This window comes from Ascaphus truei, chromosome 5, assembly GCF_040206685.1.
Source record: "Ascaphus truei isolate aAscTru1 chromosome 5, aAscTru1.hap1, whole genome shotgun sequence".
Taxonomy (NCBI): Eukaryota; Metazoa; Chordata; class Amphibia; order Anura; family Ascaphidae; genus Ascaphus; species Ascaphus truei.
The window spans coordinates 162,756,432-162,777,138 of record NC_134487.1 but is presented as its reverse complement, the minus strand read 5'-3'; the positions used below and the strand labels follow the sequence as shown (position 1 = coordinate 162,777,138).

The 20,707-nt window shown below is 37.9% G+C and overlaps 2 protein-coding genes across 8 annotated transcripts in view; one reads left to right on the top strand and one right to left on the bottom strand.

Moving 5' to 3' along the window:
• TCF7 (transcription factor 7) overlaps positions 1–4,515 on the top strand; it is a 187,577-nt gene extending 183,062 nt beyond the window's left edge. For 4 of the 6 annotated variants that reach the window (XM_075601173.1, XM_075601172.1, XM_075601171.1 and 1 more), the window contains one exon: positions 824–4,515. In XM_075601173.1, the coding sequence (XP_075457288.1) occupies positions 824–1,142 (319 nt within the window). In that variant the 3' untranslated portion in view covers positions 1,143–4,515. The remainder of the gene's footprint in view (positions 1–823) is intronic. The other 2 variants (XM_075601176.1, XM_075601175.1) reach the window with 1 other exon arrangement.
• Positions 4,263–20,707, bottom strand: part of SKP1 (S-phase kinase associated protein 1) — an 18,018-nt gene continuing 1,573 nt past the window's right edge. The window contains exons 2-7 of one of the 2 annotated variants that reach the window (XM_075601177.1): positions 17,134–17,230; positions 14,948–15,021; positions 14,100–14,243; positions 12,096–12,236; positions 11,386–11,445; positions 4,263–8,891 (exon numbers count right to left, since the gene is read on the bottom strand). In XM_075601177.1, coding sequence (XP_075457292.1) covers positions 11,410–11,445; positions 12,096–12,236; positions 14,100–14,243; positions 14,948–15,021; positions 17,134–17,230 — 492 coding nt within the window. In that variant the 3' untranslated portion in view covers positions 4,263–8,891; positions 11,386–11,409. Of the gene's footprint in view, positions 8,892–10,318; positions 11,254–11,385; positions 11,446–12,095; positions 12,237–14,099; positions 14,244–14,947; positions 15,022–17,133; positions 17,231–20,707 lie in introns of those variants that run through there. The other variant, XM_075601178.1, reaches the window with a different exon arrangement.

Here is a 20,707-nt window from a genome sequence, read left to right as displayed (position 1 = left end):
ATTTGCTGGGTTTATGGCATAAACATTACATTACAAAAAAGGAGCACAAAAGAATTGACCTCTATTTGGAGGTTTAACAAACACCAGATAAAGTTCATAACAAAATAGTAAATCTCTATTTTAAACCTATTTAACAGGCCAATATTTGTTATCTTTTGTCCTAGGAGGGAAGACCCTTTTAAAATTGCCAATTTTCATATTTTACAAACACCATCCTAGTTCTCTCTTCTCTATTCTGATGTCATATTTCTATTTCAACTAATCAGATAATGGCAGATGGGGAATGTTTGAGAGACAAATTCATAACACACGAAGAGCAAATAACATTGTGTAAAAATGTGGTTCCAAATGTACAGTAAGAACAGCAATTAGTAACAATATTGCATTTGATGCCAGTGCAAACGGATGGAAAATTAGTGCAATACATCAATGTACAAATACACTCTACATTCTACATGATACACCTATAGTACTGGAAGTGCATATATGTACTATGAATCACTCCGTCAAGGTTAGGTTTGACACTATGTTTTAGCTTGGCTAAATTAACTCTTGGTTTAAACAACAGTAGCATCATCACTTGTAGTCGTTTTTGTAATTCTCCCAAAGAGGGTTATTTGGTGGTAGGCAGATTGCTGGAGTATCCAAAAGGAAGAATGTTCTGTATATTGGATAAATAGTTTTTGAAACTTCTAGGCAGTAAGAACTATATATTTGCATGTTTGCCTGAGTTATAAAATGTGTGTTTTTTTTGTGTGTGTTTTAATATTTGAAATGATTGATTCACCCTTTGTTTACAGATAACTCTCTTCACTGTTCTTAGGAGGAAAAAGAAGTGCATTCGGTACTTACAAGGAGAAGGACGCTGTGGCAGCCCAGTTTCTTCCGATGGAAGTGCTATAGACTCTCCTCCCTCTCCTATGGATGCACTCCAATGCATACCACCTTCTGCTTATTCTTCAGGCATGCTTACTAGCCCCGCTAATTCTGCAGAAAGTGAACAAAACTACTCTCTGCCTGCTTCTAACACCGTCAAATCCACCAATATACACACAGGACATAACGTTGTGGTCTCATCTCATGTCACAGAGGCATTGGAAGAATCCACATCTGGGTACAGTGCTACCATAAGAGCCACGTAGCACTGTGATGGACATATCAACTGTTGTCTGTACTGCATTGAACACTTAACTGCTTAAGACTATCTATAGGCCGACCACCATCCCACCTTTGTTGTCCACCATAAACCATATTGTGATAGAAGACATCAACCACTTCAACATCTGCTTGGGAAATTGGCCTTTTCACTGCTGCCACCTTTTTATTTTTGCCAATGGGCCACTTGGACATTTTCAGCAACTGTTTAGCATCACTGATGCCTGTTTTTGCCTTGACTGGACTATTAATTCCTAATCCACAATACAATACCCATTGCTTTTCTCCCACACTATATATTTTGCAATACTGAAAAACGGGATTTATAAAATTAGCACTTGAAAAGCATGTTTTCAACTGTTCTGCCAGGACCAATTTTTAGATTTAACAAGCTGTCTTCAGAACATTATATGGATTTTTAAAGTAAAGTTTGTCAGTATGAGCCAGCGATTGTATAAATGTATCATGCTACTTAGAAAGTAAGTCCTCCATTCACTAAGCTCCATTAATTCAGGGCAAAAAAATTGACTTTACCTAAAACAGGAACGGCCGCTATTTTGCCTGAGTTAATGCCTTATTCAGTAATTACATGCAAAAATAATGGGCATAATTGAGCACATTAGCATAGGACAGGGGTGCTCAACTCCCGTCCTCAAGCCCCATCAACAGGTCAGGTTTTCAGGATATCCCAGCTTCAGCACAGGTGGCTCAATCAGAGGCTTTCAGACTGAACCTCTGATTGAGTCGCCTGTGCTGAAGCAGGGGCTGATTGTGCCACCTGTGCTGAAGCAGGGCTATTCTGAAACCTGACCTGTTAGAGGGGCTTGAGAACTGGAGTGAAGCCCCTCTGGCATAGGGTTAATGTCAATAACGTGATGTTATCCATGTCTTGGTGTTACTCCCATCCAGACCCTGAAATCAGGCTTTTGAGGGAGATATTTGAAGGTATAAAAAAAAGTCAGAGGGCCCTCACATAAATTGGTATAATTTAGGATGTAATGAGTTAATTTGCATGTCATTTAGACTAACAGGCATTCTAATTAACGCCATGTTTTTTATGGGAGTAATTCCTGGTTACTGTGTTACGATTAACGGGCATTAACCTATGTTAACGTCACGTTAAATAATGAAACAGAGCTTAGTGAATCTGTACCTAAAACATCCGACAACGTTATGCATGAGAGAAACAAGACTGCGGAAGCCATAAGAGTTAACATTTTGTATCTAATGAAGGTGCCCCTTTTGCAAGTATTGGACGTTCAATATGCAAACAAATCAGTGCAGAGCATTTACTAGGTGTTCACCTAGGTGTTCAGCTTGGAGAACCATTTTACAATATATGACGTAGCAGACCAGCCTTAAAATTACAGACGCAAGTAGTAATATTTGTACAGATTTTCATTAACGTCAACATGGAGAGGTGTATGTTATCACAAGACAGACTGCATAGCCCCCAAAAAGGTTGCATGTATTGGATATCCCTAAGAGTAAGATGCATCCCCATCCCCACTGAGATAGTAAGGCGGGAAGTACCATTTCCATAGTTTACAAGTATTTATCTGCGTAGAGCAGTATTTATTTTATACCTGATCTGTTCATATGCTTTTTGGGGTTAGGCTTTTATGCCTTAACGTGCAAAGCTATTAAACATATCCTAAATTATAGAAACACTGTAAAATGGTAGGGTGTTTTCATTTTATTGCAACTCCAAAATGTTGACACATGGGACAGCAACTTTGATATTGACAGAGCTACCAAGTGCAGTATTTACGAATGTTAGTGTTTCAGTAAGTTTATTGTACAGAAAGGTTGACATTTGTGATCTAGAATGAGCTGCTGTATTTTGCTGCACACACATTAATATTTGCTCAGGTTTATTGGCTGTTAGCACTTGAAAACAAAAAAAAATGTCTCTCCCAGAATTTGTACTATCACCTTGGGATGCAGCAAAAAGCAATTAACAGGCAGTGGGCCATTTCACAGACTCATTTAGTGTGGTATATATTATCACGAGCCTACAGCAGGAATGGTACTTGGCAACTTCGAGTTAATTTGCGAAGTTGGCTTGTCCTTGACCATCACACTGTAGAAAAGTTAGACTACTGAAGGTTGCAGCCTACAGCGCAGGAGCCTCTTACTTGACATCATTAGACTTTTGCACAGTGAATTATAGAATTACTACACACTGTACTTGGCAGTTCCCACACAAATATAACTCATTTTGACAGTGAGCTCAATGTGATATTTTTTAAAGATATTACAGTATAAACCTGATTTTTTTTTCCTAGCTGTTTTTCAGTTTATTTGAAATGTATATAACAAAATCCAGTGCTGTATAGTGTACACATGGCTCGGCTGTTTATTGTAACTTGTTTCAACTTACCAGGAAGCACAGTGCTGTTTTGCATATTGACTTTAAAGAGCCTTATCAGTAAGGGGGGGTGGCTTATCCTGAGTTTCTCTGATGAGGATCTTTGAAATCCAATGATGTCGCAAAGTGAGAGGGATCTGGTCATCTTACCTTTGTTTGTTTTTTGGCTTGTATTTTAGAACAGTTGAAACTCCCCCCCCACCCCCCCCCCCCCAAAATTATCAGTGAAAAAAGAAAAGAAAAAAAGAACAGGTGGGAATAGACCCATATTGTATGGCATGGTGCGGAAAAGAAAATATGCAGGGAAACTGCACCTGTAAGTGGCAGAGGTGTCAGCACAGTATGGTACTTCCACTATATTAATCTTAGCCCTGGTACATAGGAACCTGGGCAATATTGGTCAATGTGATGTTGACCTCTGATACAGGTAACCACTGCACTTGCCATTGACGATCAATGTATAAAAAGTTAAAAAAAAAAAAAAACTTTAAAGTCAGTAAAACTTTTTTCCACATAAATGAGATATTTTTTTTTTATATTCTTGTGTGCAATGTTATCTGGGCTTTAAAATAACAGTATTTCGAGACCGATACAATACGAGTGGTGGTTTTCTCTATTTCACAATTTAAAGTATTCTATTGTAGTGTGGTACTAGAGATGGTTACAAAAGACCTTTTACTGTACAAATTATTTTTATATTTGTTTTTCTAAAGTGAGACTTTTTTTAACGGGATGGGTTACTTTAATAGATTTTTAGATCAAATAGCTTGAACAAAAATTCAGTTTACATGGCAGTGCACTACAACAGCCTGCTTTCCTGCTTGTAGTTTATCTGCTATTTGTTTAACAGCGGTATTGCATCTTCCTTCGCGAACAGCCACATTATGTTCTTGTGGACATACTGCATGGTGCGACAATTGTATTGGCTACATATTTTTTTTTTGTTTGTTTGTTTAAAACAAGTAAAATAAAATTGTAATTTTGCTATGTTTTCTTTATCTGGTGTGGTACACTGTGGCTATTTCTTTCTCTTTTTAATGCATTGTAAGTCAGATGTAACAGTAAAACCAGCATCATATACTTACCTGCGGTTATCCCTAAACATTACACCCCGGGTAGAAAACACTTTAAAAAGCATTTATTAAAAGGGTCACGTCTATGGGTTTATTCTATATTGCCAAGTCGGACGGTTTTTGGCTGATCCACAATAAGTACCTAAGTTGGCATGTTTGTATTAATACAAGTGGGAAGAAAAAACATTACAGGTAATGAAACAATTTTATTTTTTTAAAGCAGTGACATGGTGCCCGATTTCAGGAGAACATTATTCTGTAAAGAGTAAAGCGGTTTTGGTCCCTCTTTAAAAAAAATGTATTTTATAGTACTAGAAATAGAGGGGGTTAAATAAACCTATTATGGTGAAATGTTAGTGGCATTTCCCAATTTCACCTCAGACATAATCACACCTATTGCGGTTTGCAATGTCACATTCATTGTCTAGTTCCCAGTAGCCAAATACTTCAGAATATGCAATACATAATATACCCTAACTACGGTCCTATCTGAAGAACACACTACCCACAACTCAACCAGCAGTGTTCAGGCAGGGCCACCGACAGGATGGGGGGACAGCCGGGACCCGGGTCTCAGGTGCGGCCAGTCAAGGGGCCTGGCCCCCCTGCCAGCAACTCTACAGCTCTCTCTATGTGAAGGAAAGACGGGGCCTCCACTATTCTGGGGCCACCACCATTTGTCCCTCCTCTCCTGCAGGACTGGAAATCACCTTCTCTCGGCACCGCTCATCTGTCCCTCCTTTAGGCTCCACGGGCCTGCTGTGCTCTGCCTTGCACTGGCCATGCTGCACCAGCAGGCTCATCCAAGGGCCCCAGGTAAATCTACATGCCCCAGGTCCCCCGTATACCACCATCCTAGGTCCCTTGCCCCTCAAGGTGAGTGTGTGTAGGTAGGGGGGCTTAGTGTGTTTGCATGCACAGGGGGCGTATGAAGGGGGGTTTATAATGTGTAGGGGGGGGTTTATATTGGGGGGGTGTCGGTAGGGGAGCGTATATTGGGAGGGTGTAGGTGGGGTTTTTATAGTATATGTGTGTTTGGGGAGGGGGGCTTAGTGTGTGTGTGTATATTTTTTTTTTATATTATAATATATATTATATAATATAATATTGGGGGGGAGTAAAGGGTGATTGGGGGTGGGAGTGGGTTTCTTACAAGTCCACCATGCGGGTGGAGGGCCCTAGTGGAAATTTTAGTCCTGGGCCCCAGGAAAGCTATTTGTGGCCCTGTGTTCAGGTATGTCTAAAAAATAAAAAGAAATAAAATGGCATCCAGTTTTAAGACGCTGAAAAATATTTCCCCAAAAAATCAAGATATTGAAGGATCAGACAATGGATTGTTACAACAGGACAAAAAAAGCCAAATTAAAAAAACATTTATAAATAATGTGTAAAAAGTTGAACTGAATTGTTTGTTGCTAAGCGGTGTAGTAGTTGCTATGATACTTGAGGTTGACTCACTTGGCTTTGCTCTTCATTTTACTCTCGTGGAAGAATGTCCCTCTAGCACATCTGTTAAACTGAAACAATAACTGGTTTGTCATTTGGTTATCTTAACACTACCAAATCTCTGTTCTACAATGTACTTCATCAAGAAGTCACCCAAGTAGGCAGACAATTATAACCTTACCATTCTATGTAACTCTATGGACATCTAGACTAGTCTATTACGGACAGTATAGGGGTAGTTGTAAGAGCTCCGTTTATTCATAAGTAATGCAGCATTGGTTGGTGCTGCAATACTTTGTGGTCCTTTGCAAGACGTTCCCTTATGTTATCAGATACGATTTTTTACAAAACAGCAGCCACTCTTGTTTTATTGAAGAGAATATGTTCATTGTGCTAAATGAAACTGTGAGAGAAATTTAAATAAAATTATTATTATTGCAGTGCTTACTTTTCCCCCCCCAAGTCTGTTAAAGGTCAAAGTTCTCTGCAAGAAGGGGTTCTGGGATGTTAAGTTTCAAGGTTTTCTACAGATTGCTACATTTTCAAATATAAAGGCACAATCCCGACACTGCTCAGAAAAGCATTTTGTTGAGTTCACACCTTTAAATAACATAGAACTCCAAAATATATTTTTGTAAATGTTATAGTTGGAGAGATATTTTTGTTCCGTCATGGTCTCCAAAGTAATTATGGTTACTACATGCACGAGAACGATAGGTGTCGCACTTCGCACAAAATGCGTCTCAAGTTCAAACACTGTAAAAGCCCAATTACGCTAGAAAGTTAACGCTTTACTTTCACTAGATAATTGTAACTGATCACAGGTGAAATGCAGAATTCTGTCACCATGTTTGCCAATGCACTATTTCAAGCCTGTTGCATTGCCCCTCAACTAAATATCCTGGGTCTACCAGAGGTCATGCTGATTGAAATGGAGTCCACAAATAATTTCAAAGCAACTGTATTATAAGGAATGGTTCTTTACAGTAAGGGCAGTTAAAAATGTGGAATTCATTACCCATGGAGACTGATGGCAGATACAATAGATGGGTTTTAAAAAAAAAAGTTGCACATCTTTTTCGAACGGACAGGTATATACCAAATAAGTAAACATGAGAAGGATGTTGATTCAGGGAGAAATCTGATTGCCAATAATGGAGTCTGGAAGTATTTTTTTTTTCTCCTTATGAGAAGAGATGGGCAAACCAGTCCAAATCCGTTTCCTGGATCAGCCATCAGTAGGTCTGGGACGCGGCCTGCCACGCAGACTATCGGGCTATCCTAACACCTATGAGAGGGGATACTCTATCTACCGCGCTATTCCTACTTATGTCTAGTAAGTAGGGATCTATTTACTGCAGCAGATTGCCATTGGAAGTAGTCATTACGACATTCAATTTTGTGGCAACTTTGTATGGTTATAATATTTGTTTATACTATTTTAAATAAATGTACTTCCTATTTTCCCCACTTACCTGTCATTTTCATTTAATTCCTCTGAGGCCATCTTCTAGCACTATATTCTGTGCTTTATCAATTACCAAACAGTATTATGCTATATACAGTATTTTTTCTCATTTCATGCATTGGGAAGCCATCTACACTGAATTTCGATTGGAGCAACCAGGACATGTGTCTTCAACCAAACATCACACAGTTGTGTATTTTATCAGTGTGATATTTATTGCACTACATTAGGACTATCACTAGACGCAGAGTATTTTCTCTTTTGTATAGTGTTCCAAACAGTATTATCTAGGGATAGGGTTGAGCAATAAACCACTCCAACCAATGACTAAAAAAAAAAATATTTATGAAAAATCTGTCAAATAGGACACATGGAAAAGAACATTACTACTCTCTCCTCCCCTCTCATATTTAGTTTCAATATTACAAATGTGTTTTAAATAAACCAAGCACTAAAATAAAATAATGTGTATAGGTAGACTTGTTTGAATACATTTAGAACTTAAAGCATTTTATTCAAAATTGTTAATTAAAAAAAAAACAAATTCAGTTGTGTAGTATTAAACAGTTTGTTTTCTTCACTGCCAGTTTATATTTTTATATTATCACGAGCCTACAGCAGGAATGGTACTTGGCAACTGCAAGTTAATTTGCGAAGTTGGCTTGTCCTTGACCATCACACACTAGAAAAATTAGACTGCTGAAGGTTGCAGCCTAGAGCGTAGGAGGCTACTTACTTGTCACATTTTGCAACTACTAGTCAAGCAATTTCATCATTCTACACGCATTTTTCTCTTGTAGTTTCAGACGTCTCAATACAACATATGCCATTTTGCCAAAAAAAAAAAAACTAGATGCTACATACGTGATTGACATGGTTCAGAATGGCTGTTCACTAGGGACATGCAATGTACAGCTACACTTAAAGCTTATGTCAGGGGTGTGCAAACAGGGAGGAGGGAGGAGTGGGGGTGGGTTACAGAGGCCCGGCGCGTCCCTGAAGGCATTTAAATTAAATGCAATGTCGCTGTAACTTCAGTTACCTTGACTTCCGGTGACATGTCGTCATGGCAACAGGGTCACGTGATGTTGCATTGCCATGGCAACGTCGAAGCCAAGGTTAGGGGGGGGCGCACCACAAGCTGCGGGACGTTTGCGAGCACACCCCCTCGCAATCAAATGCGCACTTATGTAATAGTTTCATTTCGAGAAAAATTCAATTTATTTAAAACAGTTCATGCCTTTTATTCCCTATAGAGTATTTGCTGCAATAAAGCGTTGGTAAATGTATTTATATCCCAGCTTCAAGTTGTTGATGGAGAATGATTGAGTGCTTGTAGACAGCAGGCTTAGCAATATTGCCCAATTTCATCCAGTAGCTGCAAAGAAACACGATTGTATCTTTCATTAAATGGATGGAATGGATGTATAATTATACACTTTTATAAAGTATTAGTAAGATCACACCTTTAGCGTGGAATACAGTTTTGGGCACCACTCCATAAAGACATCATGGAACAAGATGTGCAGAGAAACAGCCACCAAATAAAGGGGATGGATAATATGATTTATGAGGAGAGACTAGCCAAGTTGTGTTTACATTAGAAAGATGTGTCTAAGAAAATAGATTTTTTTTTTTACATGGATACACCAAAAAATAAGGAAGGAAGAAAGCAACCTGATTGTCAATATTGAGTCAGGAATGATTTTATTTTTCCCATTTACGAGACATTGTATGAGATTTCACTGGGGTTTTTTGTTTGCCTTCCTCTGGATCAATATACTGCAAATACAAATTTAGGATAAATTGCCTCTAAATTTACCATAGGTTGAACTTTATGGACGTATGCCTTTTTTCAACCTCATCTACTTTGAAACACTAACCCCATAAGCATTATTTATTTTTTATTCTCAGAGAACCCCTGCTCTTCAGACCTCACTTATCCCTGCCTTGGTTACATGCATACACTCCTTCCTTTTTCACAAGCACACCCACCATCTTGCACTCCACATTTATCCTTCTCCTCACAGCACACCCCCTCGCAATCAAATAGTACATTCATGCCTTTATTGTTATACTTGCACCACTTACAATCCCCACAAAAAGCACCAGTCTCCCTCACCCTCCCCACACAAAGCCCTAAACCCATCCCTCTTTCCTCCAGCTCACGTCCCTGCTGAGCAGGCGCATCCTGTACTGCCTGGAGATAACTTTCCTCTGTGCCGAGCTGGGAGAGGAGAGGAGAATCGCTGCCGCTACATCTCCAGGCAGCACGGGAGGTGCCCGACTAGTTTTCCCCCCAGGTCTGCAGCACCCTTGACAGAGGATCGTGGCACACCAGGGTTTTCCAGCACCCTGGTTCACAAACACCGAGGTAGAGAAAACAGACTCCCGGCAAGATGAGACATCAAAATACAAAGAAACTGTAAATAGAACATATTATAGAATATATATTTACAATAAAAACATTAACCATTATTGTGCTTTAAATGTATCCTATATGCATATTCTTAAAGGTATGCTTTGATTTTAACATACTTTGTGTTACTTCCCAAACATTGTCAATTGGGTTTAATAAACATGGAATAATTACCTACACCAAGTGTTTCTCGCATAAATATGGTCACCCTGAAGCACAGAAGTCCCAATGAGAACAGACTTCAGAAGGATTACCCCTAATGCTTGTGTTTAGCAAGTATATAGCATATTATTAATAGTATATCTGCATAACCCAATGTCTATACTCTAAAGCTCTACATAAACAGATTTACTGGCACATTAATTCAGTGAAATATCTGAAGCAAATTCCTTGAAAGTAAGTTTATTAGGAAAGTTCAAACCTGCTCTTCCAAACAGATTGATTTATATTGAACACAGAATACAACACCAGAAACTAAGCACATATGCTTTTTACAGGACAAAATAAAATGAGCTCTTAAGAATATGGGGCAGTTGCATTGATCTGTTCAGTGCACAAGGGGGCTTCAGTGTCAGAAAAGCCTGCTGTGATGCTGAAGACGCTTTATAAGGATGTGTTTGACCAAAATGTTAAAATTTTACTTTTATGGCATTGCGAAGGATTTTCTGAACTTAACCTTTCAACTGTGACCATTTAGTGGTTCACTTAACCCCGCCAAACCCAGACCTTTGAACCTAAAAAAACAGTACATTAACAAAGGGCAGCTAGAAGTAAAGGGGAAAGCAGCTTCTGTTTGAAGCGTGAAAAATTCATCTCCAAAGCCAATGCATGAAAGGCAAGCATCAAAAAATTCAAACTCAACAGGAACATTGTGGTTAACTTCAAGGCCGGCAGACCAGCAATGCAAGTAGTCACAGGCTTGACGCCTGAATGGCATTAAAGAAAACAATCACAGAAAGGGTGTGCCAAGAGGTTCTTCTGGAAAAAGTGTTAATATCAGTCTCTGTGTTGGATATATGATAAATAAATCACGCAAAACTGAAGCGTTATGATGCTGTTACCCAACCAACCTGCTGCTGTCTTGATGCCCTAGGTACTGAAACCTGCCACAGCTAAATTCTGCAATAACTTGTGTAATTGACTTTATATGTGGTTACATTAATAGATGCTATACATGAAAATGCATTTGCACTAACTGAAGTATTTTAGTACGGGAGACAGCTTGGATGCAACTTTGAATCTTCAAAGCACACAGATTACAGGTTTATTATAGTAAAATCACACCAGATTACAATGGTAAAAACAGCTTCAGGATCGGAATCTTTACAAAAAGAAAAAGAAAAAAAATTAGACAACACATGCAGCGAAAACGCCCTGCTGCTAATCTGATAAAACTGCTGAATTGTCTATTATAAACAGAGCAGTGCAACTAGTTATTTGGAACGATCCTTACAGTGTTAGTGACAGGCACGTCATTTCACTTTTCTTCACACCACTGATTCTCTTTGCGTACCTGAAAAACAAAAACATTACCAAAGGAATTTAAGAGGAAGGTTATTCAGATATTATTTAAGATGGTTAAGGACGTAGAGAAAGATGTGGCTCTACAACTATGCACAGTGTTGAAATAGGAGGTTGTATTACAGAGTATTAGGGGAAATAATCATAACAGGAGTTTTATATATAGAAGGTTCATGACAAATCAGCATTTTAAACTCTGGCTCCTTATTGTAGCTGAGCCCACTACCACAGGCAAAAGCACCTTTGTTAAATCAAGAGTACAGATCCCTTTATGCAATCCAAGTTTGGTCTATGCAAATTAATTTCCATGGAGCATTACATAACAAATCTATCCCACTGCATTCAATTGCATGCTGCAGCCAGCAAAATGAAGACCTCTTAAATTCATAAGAGGAGCTATCCAACTCCGATGATTCCTTCTGCACTCCAGTCACACTCCTGGTCTTAAGATGGTGTCAATGAACCAGAACATTCCTGGCAAAAGTCTGAGCACTTAATTCCCATTTTGGCTACATTTGGTTTGTAATATATTACTTTTATGCGCCACTAAGCATTGGTTTGCAAGTTGACAATTTATGTAATCAGTGGGTCTCACTACACTGCACAAACAAAATTATTAACTTATGAAACTTAATACCATACCTGTGCTTCTTCCTCTTCAGTGAAGTCATTTTTTATATTGAATGTCTTCCTAATTTCTTCTGGAGTTTTGCCCTTGATCATATTTGCAACGGTCTTGCAGGTGACATCAAGCAATCCTTTGATATCCAAGTAGTTGGCAGCCTAGGGGAGTGAAGCAAATTTCAGGTGCATATAATGAAAAAGCCAAAAACCAACATTAAACACACTTTAGGATTTCATCTCTGAACCCTGCAGTTGATTTATGAAAGATTATTTGATGGAAGGCTAAACCAGGGGTGCTCAACTGCAGTCCTGAAGACCCTCAACGGGTCAGGTTTTTTTTTTTAATTACTTAGATCTGTATTGATCATTTTATATAAATAAAGAAATGGGGTATACAAAACAGACAACAAAAGAAAGGGGGGATGCAATAATACAGATAAACTAATTGTAAAACATTAAAGAGAGGGAGATCAGGGAAGGGAGGGACAGGACAGCATTTGTAACAATATAACAGTAAGCAACAATTTAAATACCACATGTAACGGGTCAGGTTTTAAGGCTATGCCAGCTTCAGCACAGGTGGCTCTGTCAAAGACAGACATGTGCTGAAGCAGTGACATCCTTCAAAACTTGAGCTGTTGGGGGGGGGGGGGGGGGACTTGAGAACTGGGGTTGAGCACCCCTGGCCTAAACAAAAACCTAGTGTCCTCAAGCCTTGAGGCAATGCCATGAAAGGTGTATACCATCACAGACGGGCCTCTGAAGACATAGTAGCTGCAAAACCCTCCTTGGCCAATCTTAGCTGTTTTTGGCAACTTCTCTTAAATAACGCAAGGTTACTTAGTAAGTAAAGTGCTTCCGCAAAGAATATATAGATGGAGCCATCTATATATCTCAAAGCAATCAGATGCAAGACTATCCAATACAGAGTTACACGACCAGCACTCATTTAAAAGAACTATGTAGTCTTACGTTTTTTTTTGTTTTAATACATCAGTTCTGTCGTATTAGATTTTTTTTTTAAAATATCATTTTTAATGTTTTAATATAATGAACATCCTTTGATTTCTAAAGCAGGTTTTAACACTACCCCAGCAGTGCAAGATCTTTGTAACACTTTCCTGTTTGTGATAATTTGTTGCCAATATTCCCAGCAGTTTGAGCTGCAAACTAACAATAGATAATTCTACCTTATTAATAATAATACATTGTAGCTGCTAAGTTACACTGACTAAAAGATTGATTGAAACGGAAAGGCAGCAATTTAGGGAACAGTGGGAAGCAGATTGATCACGGGAGAACGAATCGATTAGCAGCTTAGGTAATTAGTTTTCAATAAAAAGGTAATCAAAGGCTGCATATATTAAAACAGGATTGCCTCAAATTGATTCATTGTATTTTTTTTTTTGAAGTTCATCTGAAAGGCCCGAGTAAATTAGAAAGCATCTTAATACATTGAGAAACCGGGCTTTCACAATATGAGCTTCTGAATTGTGCAAGACTTTACTTTGTGTACAAATCAATAAATGTGGTACCAAATCTCCCCTATAAGGTATAATATAAGAGTAAATCTCAACAGAATCAAAAGCGTCAAACAAATGTTTTTACATAAAGTGACTGAGGTTCGATGGGTCTCACTCAATCCCTACAACGTATCCAATACCAGAAGCAGTAACAAAGACAGGAGTATGTGTGTTAAAAAAAATGTCTTTATGATGCTGTGAACTGTGCAGCTTTAGTGGGGGGGGGGAGAAGAGGGGAGGAGAGAAATCAATATATAGGAAATAGTAGAATACACAAACACTGTAGCACAGTTTAGAGGGAAAAAATTGACACTTTGAGTGTTTCCTAATGTTTCAGGCTAATACCCTTTGTCTAAAGTGCTTAATACATTTAGAAACCTGGCTTTCATAAGAGGAGTTTCTGAATTGTATAAGTCATGTATACACACAACTAGTTGCTAGGTTGGGTCACTGAACTTGCAGAAAGCATTCAGCTGCTGAAGGCTGGAAAACAATTTACCAGGATTAGTTCAAAAAGTGTCCCCTGGTCAACTTTCAGAAACTCTTGGTCCCACACTGGGATGTCATCTGTTCTCTTCTCTTTGTTCTCATCATCCTCAGGTGGAGGGGGGTCATCTTTGTGATGTGTGCACCACTGTATCACCTAAGAAAAAAGGTGGTCAACATTTTAAACCAATCTTCTAAAAAATTTTGCCAAGTGAAACATTTTTTGGGACACCAAATTTGATGGTCAAAGTTTTAAATGACCCATAATAGTAGTATATGGACTCAGGAACTAGACACCCAGTTTTGCCCATCCCAATTTGGACATAGAGGATTTGCACATTTGTATAAAGGCTTATAGTTCTAAAATAATTTAAGTTGATCAACATCATATGTATTCTTAATTCAAATGTTTGTATTATGTTTCTCTCCCCCCTTTATTTTTTCCTTTCTGTATCCGTCCTGAAAATGTATGTGGGGGAAAAAAAAAAAAAAAATTAACTTCTATTTTTTTTTTTAATTGTCTACAGGAAAGCCAAATGCACACGGTCTAACAAAATAGTCTAATATTAAATAAATAGCTGGCCATAAATGATTTGCAAAACAAATGTATTCGACTGAAATTAAATTACTCCAATAATCCATAGCGTATTTACCCTTAAACAGTTACCATTGATTCAAAAATATTTAAACATTTGCATAGTGGCAACAAGTACTATTTAAAGTGGTACAGCTAATCGTAAATAGCTTCCACAATTCCTAATCGGGGACTGTATTAGGATATAAACCTGGTAAGTTTCAGAAGAACGTATTCCAGATGCTTGCTCCTATTAATTTGAGACCTGAAGCATAAAGAACACTTACTTTTTTAAGTATCGCTGCATTGACATTTGGAAGGGGCACAGGGTCATCATCACCTTCATCATCCATGCCCAGATCTAAACACAAAGCATCCTCATGGTTAAACTGCGTATATGGTTCCATTGCAAGCTACCAAAATACTAGTGTCACATTTCTTGATTGCTCTTAGTTCAAAATTATAGTAGACAAAACTAAACTATGCCAGGGATTCTCAACTCCAGCCCTCAAGACCCCGAACAGGCCAGGTTAAGGATATTAATTGAATATGTACATTGTCAATAAATGCAGTGTAAAGACTACAAACCTGCAAAAATAAAAAAATAAAGTACTATAATATTCTGTGCTATGTACAAACTATTGGGGATGGGACACAAAAAAAAAAAAAAAAAAAATATTCTTTGGAGAATTTTACCATATTACATTGTAGGTTACCCGAGACAATGACTAACAGATTTGCTATAATGTTTGTGACATAACAGGTAAAGCAATCGGGTGGTTTCAAGTATTATTACATAGGAGCAGATGCCTCAAATGCCCATTGGTCTTCAAAGTGAGGATACATATTATAAATGCCCCTTCTAAACTTTGAGAAATTCATTAACCCACATTGGGTCAAATAAGAAACATCGGATTTGGATGGGTTTTTGAGATACTGGAAGTTACAGCACCAACATGTATATAAAACATGTGACCAGCGGTTTATGTTCATTTGTCTTTAACCCTGTCGTGTCTGAAGATCTGCAGCACACCTTGCAGCAGAACTTCTAGCTTCCAGGTCATGTGATCACTAGCTACATGACTGCAACCTGCACCTAATGGAAGAGATTGTCCTTTGCCGTTTCTATCTCCGCTCACTAAAAGCAGAGGTTAGAAGCATACAAAACGTCACTGACGTTATGGCAATATCCGTCAGGGCACTGTCCCATCAGAGGGCACTCACGTGGTTCAACAGGTCATAGCCTGCATTGGTGATCACACTGCAACCTCTACATAGTGACACATACCCAAAGTCATTTTGTTGTTATGTAGGCTTTAAAGCCATATTAGAGAAGCTGTCAAAGCCAGCGTTTTTCTGATAAAGCTCTTCAAAGTTTAGTAACATCACAAAGGTGCTGGGAAGCCAGGGTACCTTTTGGGTTCCTTTTTAGGAATAAAATCATAAGATTTTACAGTACTGTACAATGTTAGATTTATAAAGTGAGGTAACACTTTAAATGCATATTAAATGGTGCAGTTCCTTCCAATGCACATATTTTAAGGCTACATTTGAGGGGAGGGGGAGATTAATACCTTAGCCATTTCATTCCACACCAAAAAAATAAAATAATCCATTTTAGAAGTTGAAATCCCCTTTGTGCCCATGAAAGCTAATGTACAATATCCACGAGCAATTTACATGTAAATTCAATCACATAACCAACCTTCACAAAAATCCTCCGATGGAGAAAAAATAAATAGTATGATTAAATGTTGACATGACATACTAGTCTGAAGAGAAGCAAAATATTGTGCACAGTAAGAAATGTTCCTCAACACAAATAAATATACCCTGAGAAATTATCACAGCTACAGACATAAGGAGGGGCAGGTCTGGAAGAACCTATAAAATGCGGCAGTGTGAGTGACAGTCCATCAAAAATACATTTCTATAGCATACGCCCAAGTACTTAAAGCATTTAGATGCCAGTGGATATAAATACTGTACACACAGTTTTTCAGTAACCCCATTACAGATTAGAGGGCACATGTATTTTAAAGCTGCAGTGTTACTTAACCTGCTAACAAACATTTGCTTTGACTATTTTTCTACACTATCACATACTTTACTCAGAAACTAGTACTATTTAATTTGGCAGAAAAACAAACATTAATTTCCTTGGGAACTGATGAAACATGCAGTGTAAGGATTAAAGGGAATCTAAGTTTTACATTTCCTTCTGCAATGCCCCAATATTCTACACTCAGAAAGCAATTTGACAAAAAAAAAAAATATATATATATATATGCCAATGAAAATAATTAAATCTTTACACACTATACCTGCAACAAGAAAGTAACATTCTCTAAAGAGAAAATTAGTGGAGAAGGGGGGCACGTAAGTGTATAAAGAGATCAGATTATAAAGTGAAGCATTGGTATATAAAAAATAATTCCACAACCAAACTTTAAAACATGATAGCATTTCTTACCTTCCAACATGGTTTTGATAGTTACAGACTGCTTTGCAATTTCAACATCCACTTCAAATATCTCGCCATCAGAACTCTGCAGTTTTATCGAAGGCATCTGAAAAACAAAATCAAGTGCATTAAATTCTACACGGACGATCAAGCCAACTCGCAAGCCACCGCAAAATGAAGGTTTGATTTAAAGGGAGCAGCGTTGTAACAGATTGGACACTAAGCGGAAAACTGCAAAGGATTAGGGCAGGGAACGCCTTTGATGGAACAAGGAAATCTTATGCTGCTTAACACTAACACTGCATCTTGAATCCTAGCCAAGCATGATGCAAACTGAAGCTGTACGCAAGCCGCACCGAGCTATCCAGTGGACGACAGCATTGCAGTCTGCCTTTTAACCCCTTTGTGGACAACACTATGCAATGCAGGCCAATCTGCACGTAGAGCTTGTGTGGTTCAGAAAAAAAACCTGTCACATTACATCAAAAAGCACTTGGCATGGAACAATTATTACATTAGTTTCAAAAATTCAAAGACAGCAATTATTACTGCTACTTTGTCTCATTACTTGAAATGGTGAGCAGCCTGGAGCGGAACTGAAGAAAGTGTGTCCACTGGATAAGTTATTACTGACTGGCTTCAGCAGCCAATAGAATGCAACAAGGACATAAAAAGAATGCTGCTGCTTCCTAGTGGGTGACACAGCTGGCTGTATTGACTTCTACATTAGCAAAAAAAACATAGGATCTCAAACTTGGGGAGTTAAAACCACAGGGAACAACCAGTTCAGGATATTTAAAGCTATTGCCTCTAAGCAATATATTATCGGAACTTCAATGCCTATATCAAATACGTTTTAATACAAATACACTAGTTTGGGGTTTACACAAGGTAAGATTAGATTAATAATTTCCAAAGTCACAAGGAATGAATTACAAGACAAGTTTTTAGACATGTCATACAAAATATGTGAATGTTTTTCCAAAACAAAGAAAGCCATTGGCTAATAATCAAGACAGCACGTAAATGTAATACCTACAACATATTTTATCCAAGTGGAACAATGCCTTTAGCTGGTTGGCATTAACAGTGAAGAAAATCATGCATGTGAAGGAAACCCTGTTTGAAACCTAGCATCATAACCATGCCAAATGTGTCAATATGGAGATGCATTAACTCTTACAAACATATGCGTAGGTGATTCTCCCCACGTTACAACCTCTGGAACTTTCAGGCTGCCATCTTTATTGTAATGTTAACATATGAAGTTAGAAAACGAGACTGGTTGCACGCATCTTTCATAAGAACTGGATTACACATGCAGAACAAGCAACACAAACATGTAGATTTGTATAGTAGGCACTATACAGATTCTATTGACACTTACGGTGTTATTCATTAAAACAGTGATAGTGCCAGTCTGCACTATCACATGGAAAAGCCCATTTGCTTCAACGGCACTATCGCAGTTTAATGAATAACCTTAATTGCACATATTTCTGTACACGGTTACATCATGAGCCAGCACCAGGAGCAAATGATTGTCAGAAGGCCAATTAATTCAAGGGGAAGTGTCTGTTAACCTGTGTAAGCTCTTTTTAAAACACAGTGGAAGGCAAGAAAGACAATGCAGATAGTTGAGTCACTGGGACCCAGGAAGATATTTAAAATGTATAACCATTATAGTGCACTCAACTGAATTCCACGGTGAAATATATATGCAGAATTTATGTTGAAATCCTACAGGAAAGTAAATCCCAGAATACAAGTAGTTATATCAGTGGTAATAGCAGACAACCCTTTTAAATGGACCAATATGATATTTGCACACAGAACTCATCTGTATTGATTGTGCAAACCAAGTACTAATAAAGCAACTATTACAGAATACCGACCGCCCCCACTCCAAATATACCACAGCTAGGATAAGCAACCTTCTTGATTTAATTTACATTTTTTAAAAAGTGTTTACGACACTGGAAAAATCATTAAAAATCTTAACCGTTAAAATGATTCCTATAAAGAATTTTATGTCCATATATTATTGATTGAACAAATACTTTGCAAGATTGACGCAGCACTGTTCATTCTATTTATATTTGCTTTCTTAAGCCGCGCTTATAGTGCGTGTGACGTCACCATCGGCGCTGTTCATCAAGTTGTCATCCACTTTGCGGCGACCAGGTCATTGACTGGTTCAAAGGCCTTTTGTCACATGTGACGACAGCCTCTGAAAAATCAAATTTGACCGGCTTACTATAAGCCAAGCCACGGCGGCAATACATTTGTTTTCAGACGACGTTGTGTCGCTGGCACTATATGCGGCAGCCTTAGTTCACCTCAGCAGCGGTTTTACACAGCACGCACCTCAAAGCAAGAGGCTGGTGCCAAGGACAAAAACTGTTTGTGGTTGACAAATCCATGTAATTCGAGGGGGAAAAAAAAATAAAAAAACGGTATATTCAAGATAAACTAGTTAATATAACCTTGTATTTCATATATCAGTGCCCATTAGACTGCTTTAAATATGAAAGCATTAAAAAAAGTTTGATAAATATTTAATTACAAATGAGATTATACATTTGGTTGTTTGTCTGAATTGCAGCCACTTTTTACATACAAATAAATAAGAGTATTTTATCAGATTGCACAAAAAGGTAGTGAAGTAACACGAATACATTACACTTGTTGACAATGTTATCATAAATTAATATATACATATACCATCATGATTTCTCTTCAATCGGCAAAAAATATATAAGACCAGAGCAAGTGAGAAAAAAAAAAACAGATAAGAGCCCAATTTAACAATAGCAAAAATGCATAAAATAAAAGTGCAGCATTATGCAGCATTTCTACCAATTGGCACAAACAGACTTGAACACATTGATCGGGGAAGAATGATAAATACTTTGATTCGGGGAAATGTAGTGACATACCTAACTGGTGAAAATGATTGAGACTGTAAAGCTGCTGTTATCGGAGTACAGATATAGAAGGGACAGTTGGAGTGATTCAGGAAATCTGTGTCCATGGAGATAACAAGAGCTAAACAAATCTACTGTTTGAACATTAACACCTATAAAGCAGGACGGTACAACAGTCTTCATGGACTAAATGTCATAAAAACGGCTGTGTTTTAGGTAGAACCCTAGCAATTAGATTTTTTTTTAACATTAAAAGATACATATACAAAAAAAAAATTATACTTAAGATGCACCAAGCTTATTTTATACTTTCATATCATTCCATTACTGGAATGACTCGGTAGAGGATAACAGTGAGATGGCAAAATCAAAAGAAATCTCACTGGGTCAACTCCATTGTGCCCTCACAACAAGTAGACAATCACAAAATTGTTGACAATTTAGACAGGAACAGTTGGAGACGACCCTGCCCTGTAAATAAAAATAGGGCAAGACACCCATTACTTAAATTTTATTTGAAGATCACATCTGCAACCTTGAAATTAAAGCTGTCGCTTCTAGTTGTTTGTAATATTGCCATGCACTAATTATTCATGGCTTGAAACTGTTGAATATGATAGATTAGGTTAACAGCATCATAAATAGGAGGTATAATC